The 6,190-nt window shown below is 32.1% G+C and overlaps 1 protein-coding gene across 1 annotated transcript; it reads left to right on the top strand.

Moving 5' to 3' along the window:
• The first annotated feature begins 2,843 nt into the window (after positions 1-2,843).
• Positions 2,844-5,645, top strand: LOC149539109 (uncharacterized). Its single transcript, XM_089799107.1, has 2 exons — positions 2,844-3,108; positions 4,587-5,645. Exons 1-2 carry the CDS (start codon positions 2,922-2,924, stop codon positions 5,450-5,452), a joined length of 1,053 nt encoding a protein of 350 aa, XP_089655233.1. The 5' UTR covers positions 2,844-2,921; the 3' UTR covers positions 5,453-5,645.
• The last annotated feature ends 545 nt before the right edge of the window (positions 5,646-6,190 follow it).

Genomic DNA, 6,190 nt, shown 5'->3' on the forward strand with positions numbered 1-6,190 from the left:
TTAATTTCTAAATAAATATTTTGCACCAAAGCTAGGTGAACTTCATCCTTTTCTACATCTTCATTTTTTCTTTTTTTCTTTTTTTTTTTGTGTTTCCAAAACCTAGCAGTATATATCACTTTCAAACATATTTCATAGCTATGAGAGGTCATATCCATATAGGAAAGAACCATTGAAATAAAAAAATAGCACCATCAAAAATAGAATTGGATGTGATCAAGCATTTTTATTAAATATTGAGGCCAACTTAGTTTTAATTCATGAGTATACTTCCAATCTATTTAAATTTTTGAGGTTCTAAGATGCACTAAAAATAATCATTACACTTGAAGAAGTGTAAATTCCTTGTAATTTTCATAATTCATATATAATTTTTTCTCCAATAATTTAACTTCATATCTAGAATTCAAATTCAAATTATTAGTCCCTGCGAAGGCATACTATTGCATCCATTAGATACAATAGTACTTTTTAGATCAATAAATCAGATTAAAGAATTTTTTAATCATATCTACATGTACTATAGTTTAAAATATTTTTTTCTATTAAATTGATATTAAAAAAATTAATTATTTGTTTTCTTATTGGCTTACAACATATTGAGCAAGGAGTAAAATTATTTTTGTCATTCAAAAATCTAGATTTTTCACTCTCCATTTTTTTTTGGCATTAATTACAACTTGACACATATATCAATCACACTATGGTGCATTAGTTGTAGCTCATGAAAAAGCTTTAAGTTTCCCCATTATTTTAGGTGAGTTGAATGCTCAGACTAAAATATGGAATATGCCAAGCATCATGTGTTTTTAGCCTCCAAAAAGGTTAAATGGCTTAGGCTTGGTGAATTTTAATTGATCTCACATATGACCAAGTGTGATTTGGACAAGATAAATTATTTTTTCTTTAACAAAATACATTAATGTTTTAAGGTATAATTTAAATTTTATATGTTTGATGTATATTATAAAATATATAACCCTTTTTTTTATGGAGGGTTCAAATCTATGAGGAACGAGGCCTGCGAGCTACCAACGAGCGAAGGCCACCGCTTAGATTTAGGAACCCAATACAGGTAACTTTTATGTACTATAGTAGACTAAATAGAAAAATATACAATAATTACATTTATAAATGGTATAGTCTAATTTTTAATGAAGAATTTAATGTCTTCAATCTAATGAAAAAATTTATTGTTAATGTTGATTTTATCTTTTTAAGTACTTCAATATACTAATTATTTTCTCCAAATACACTTTTCTTAGTATTTGAATTATAACAATTTTAAAAACTAATAATACTCTTTATTTATATTTGAACTAATTTAACTACAATTTTATGTATATTCTATTTTTTAAAAAATTATATAGTAATTGAATGTCTAATTTATTCAATTTTAACTTTGATTCTAAAATGAGTTTGAAATTTATTCACTCTCCCTATCCATCTTCCTTTCTATTTCCAAATCATTTTACACCCTATATATCCACCTATCTCCTTTATATCTATGTCTCCCTTCCTAGATCTCTATATCTATCTTTAAACTTAATTTATCTCCATTTCTTACCCTATCTCTATATTTTTTTCTCCTCATCTCTTCACCTCTTTATGTACCGTTTATTTTGAATTTTATATTTAGATTATTCTTCTCTAATTCTCCCCCTCTCTCTTTCTATATTTTTATCTATTTATCTTTGTATTCCTGTCTACTTTGTAACCCTATATTTTCCTCTCCTCTCCATATTCCTTCTCACCCATCTCTATCTCCTTACCTATCTCCCCCTCTTACTAAACATGTTCACAATGAAACCTAATTATCTCATTGATTTAGAGAATTAGTTGCAATGATGATCAGATCCTTATAATATGCAAAACAATCATTTCAAAAATATAAAATAACATTTCAATTATTTAAATTCATATTTAGAGTGTAATAAATAAATTATTTACTATTAGTTACCTCTCTCTCCATATACACCAACTTCCCTTCCACTCTAACTATTGACAGGAACTTTGACATTGTTTCATACATAGAAGCTGTTTCATTTCCCTAAAAATATAATTGCACATATAGTTATATATAGAACTAATCATAATTAAACTAAATTTTGATTTGTTTCCGAAACACCTATTAGTTGTATCAAGTTATACAAATTGGCCTGATGGTACACGAAGCTAATACGTCCCTAAGTCGTCATGGCGCGTCAAAGGGAATACCGTTTAACGTGGACAGACAGCACTCACGTATAGGGCCTGCCACAATACCCTCCACCATTAATCTACAACCAAGAGGTTCAAAACAAAGCCAAGCCGTTCGTGTCCACTGATTTAAGGTTTGATATTCGCAGTATTTCAGAAAATTCATTTCGCGCGGTCTGGATATAGTTGACCACAACATTGCAGTACCCAGAAAATACAGGACTGCATCGAAATTCAAAGGTATGTAGCAGGAGTAGCCTTTAAGATTATTGTGTAAGTTGAAGCTTCTGGAGACTGTTTTTCTATTAATGTAGCGTAAAAGCTTGTTGTTTTCATTGAAAGATTTCTAAGACTGTTACCTACGATAGTTTTGGATTACCCTAAGTTTGGAGGTAGATGTTGACAAATATGCAAAACCCTAATACAGTGCCTCTGCTACACTTAGACAGTTGCCATTATTTCTGAGGATCTCGGGTGACAAAATATCAGATGAAAAGATCAAAGTTCCTAAGTAAAATGGCCGGATTTCAATAACGAGAGGCGGCAGCCACCGTTTTGGGGAATATTCTGAGGATTGTTCAAACCCTAGAGTTTTACCTGAGTACAAAGTGGCGAGTCAAAAAGATGAACCTTGTAAGGATTGGAATCCAGAATGGTTCAATGTTAGAAATACCCCCTTTTCCTCGACCCATATTTCTCGTTCTACACATGCCACTTTGGCCATGATTTCTGCCCTCTCTCGTGTAGATGCTGGAGATCTCACTGTCGCCGCTGGAAAATTTGAAGATTTGTTCGACATCGGAACGGAAAGACACGGAGATGGTCAACAATTTATGACAGACGCCACAAAAACTACCAGCGTGCAGACAGAAACTTCCATTCGGAACTTTTCTGGTACATCTTCTCGAGGTTGATAATCTTCTATCCTTTTTCGAAATAGGTTATTAGACTTTACATTTACTTGCGTTTACCTTTATATTTTCTTATTTGGATGTTCATATTGAAACTGAAGATTCTGAGGTAAAGGGTAGGAAAATATTTAGGCAAATCCCTAAAATTGGAGAGCGCAGGACAAAAATGATTTCAACCCCTTGTAAATAGAATGTATAAATTGGGTTTTTTTTTCAGTTATTGAGGGAGAACCAAAAGGAGTCTAGCGCTTGTAAGCAAATCTGATTTTTCAAAAAAAAATTAATTTTAATTTTTTTTATTCTTTAAAGTCCTATGTAATTATTTCTTAATATTGTAAGCCTACCTGCTCATATAGGAGATATTTAAACAGGTTGTGGATATCTATAATGAATTTAGATGAGGTAAAAAAAAATAGATTCATTGCACCGATCTACCATAAAATTTGGTTTAATTGTCTAATAATAGATGTATTAATTTTTTTTAAACAAATTCTAAATATCAATAACATCTTCTTAAAATCAAAACTACAATGCAGAGAGGAAACCTGGTTTTGACACAACCATAAGACCATCGCATGCCAAAACTTAGAATTAAAAAAGTTTAAAGTCATAAATTGTATTGTAGAATAGGTATAGATTTGCTCCTGTGATATATTCCGGCTGTGTACCTGTTCTCAACGAAAACATTATGTTTAGTACATCCCTAAACTGTAAAGCTCAGGACAAAAATTAATTTTCACAGCATCGTAAAATTCTGACTTTTTTCATTGTGGATACAACCAAAATTTCGTTTCAACGCCGATTAGTCCATTCTAGAACGAAACATGAAAAAATTCTGTAAGTAATATAAAAAATTCCAGGAGATAATGAAATGAATAAATTAAGTCTCTACTAACCTGGGTGGAAGAAGTTAACATAATAATTTTTTACATTATAAAAAAGGCATTTTCTTTCCCTCTCCCTCTCAGCTCAATTGATGTGTACCTGTTTAGTGCTGGTCACAACACATCAATGGGCAAGTGATTGCAGTGATCAGAAATCAATTAATGGAAAATGAAAAATATAAGTTTCTAGATTCTATTGTGTATTTGTTTTTATCTTCAATTTTCCTAATCACACTTCTTGATATATTATCAGAAGTTTCTGGATTCTATCGTGTATGTGTTTTTATTTTAAATTTTCCTAATCACATTCACTTCTTGATATATTATGATGATTAATGATAAATCAGAAAGTGTGATGATAAAATAAGTACATATAGAATCCAGATTGTAAATATAATAGATTTTGCAAATCTGATATCTATCTAGGAATAACAATTGATAAATGCGTATAAGACCTTTTAAGAAGAAACAATAGATGGACATCGGCATTTAACTACTGCTACAGAATTTTCTAATTCGAGCAAAAAGTATAACTAGTTTGAAGTTTGTCAGTTCCAATCTTGACGCGCTTGTTAATCTGATGAGTGTTTAGCACGAAGGAAATATGAAGTGGCCGGAAAAATACCAAAACGAAATTCTGAATCGGTGAAGCAGCAGACAAAGGTACATTACAGAGGAGTAAGGCAAAGGCCGTGGGGCAAATGGGCGGCAGAGATCCGCGATCCGAACAAGGCAGCTCGGATATGGCTGGGCACATTCCACACAGCAGAAGATGCAGCTAAAGCCTATGATGACGCTGCCCTAAATTTCAGAGGTAACAAGGCCAAATTGAATTTTCCAGAAGCCAATAAGAAGTTGAGTGCGAGCTCAAATAACGAAGATGTCTTTAATGGAAGGAGGACACAAGACTTGGCCGCAACCTCAACATCAACGGATTCTCCATCCATACTCAACCCTCAAAAGTCAACGCCAAATATAGCCGAACGCGGGGCTGTTGCTACTTTCTATTTTCAAAACGACAATTCGTCAGCATGTTTGTCTCAGTCTCCCAACCACAGCTCAAATACTGATGTGCAAAAATCTAATAGATTTCTTTCATGTGATGCAATTCAGCAATGTTCCAGCTTTAAAACATCTCCACTGCAATCAGACGAGTTTCATTTTGCTTATTTGCAAAACCATAAAGCTATTGATTATGAAAAATTTAACGGGAAGCATACATTTAGTTCATCAGTATATACAGATTACGCCTCGGGAATAATGGGTAATCAATTGCACCAGAAGCAACAGCAACAGGTGATTGTTCCGCAACATTTACCTCAGCCATCGTACGTTTTAACACACGAGGAAGAGCAGAATCCTTTTCAAGAATCTGTTTTCCATCAAATACCTATTAATTCTAGCGGTGAATGCTCAGCTTCTCTTACACCTCATAATTTTCACTGCAAAGATCCATGACAGATAGAACAGATGAAACGAATCTCAAGACACAAGTGTACTTCAGTCTCGTTCTGCGGTGAGTGATATTAATGTTTCAAGAAACGAAACAGATGTGGTAAAAATGTACAAAAGATTTTAACTTTTTATTTGTTGGCAAGGTTTGATTCATTAAATCTTTGAGGTTGTGCAATAGCAGATACGTTGGATTAAAGTTGGATTTTTAAACTAAAAAGTGTTAAATAGGAAAAGTTGAATTGTGATGTTTAAAGACGGCTTTAAGGAATGAAATGAAGTGTTGAAAATATAATCAGGTGAACTTCTAAGTGTTGGAATCATATTTTCCTTCAATTATAATTTCAAATTTTGATTTTGTATATCAAATTATAAATTGTAAAAATCGAATAATTTCTTTCATATGTCAGGTGTTGTCACAATCATGTTTTATTAAGTTTATACAATATTGTTTGAAATCCTACATTAATCTTTTGACTTCTAAATTTGGTGATCTTGGGACTACTCCTATATTCCTACTTCTCACATTTCTATTTAATGTTCTCACTATTGTACACAGAAATAACTAGGTGGATAAGAATACAAGTAACTTCTAGTTCTGTTCATGGAATAAATAGTATTTATGCACACACATAGAAAGTGACTGTGGTTTTCAGTAGCTGGATTAGAGAAAGTGAAGCATTGGTCTAGAGCTTCTGAAATACATTACTATAGCTATACATATATCTTATGTGTTAAATCTTT

This window comes from Cupressus sempervirens, chromosome 9 (genome assembly GCF_028749045.1).
Source record: "Cupressus sempervirens isolate cs-2001-9-10 chromosome 9, ASM2874904v1, whole genome shotgun sequence".
NCBI classification, from domain to species: domain Eukaryota; kingdom Viridiplantae; phylum Streptophyta; class Pinopsida; order Cupressales; family Cupressaceae; genus Cupressus; species Cupressus sempervirens.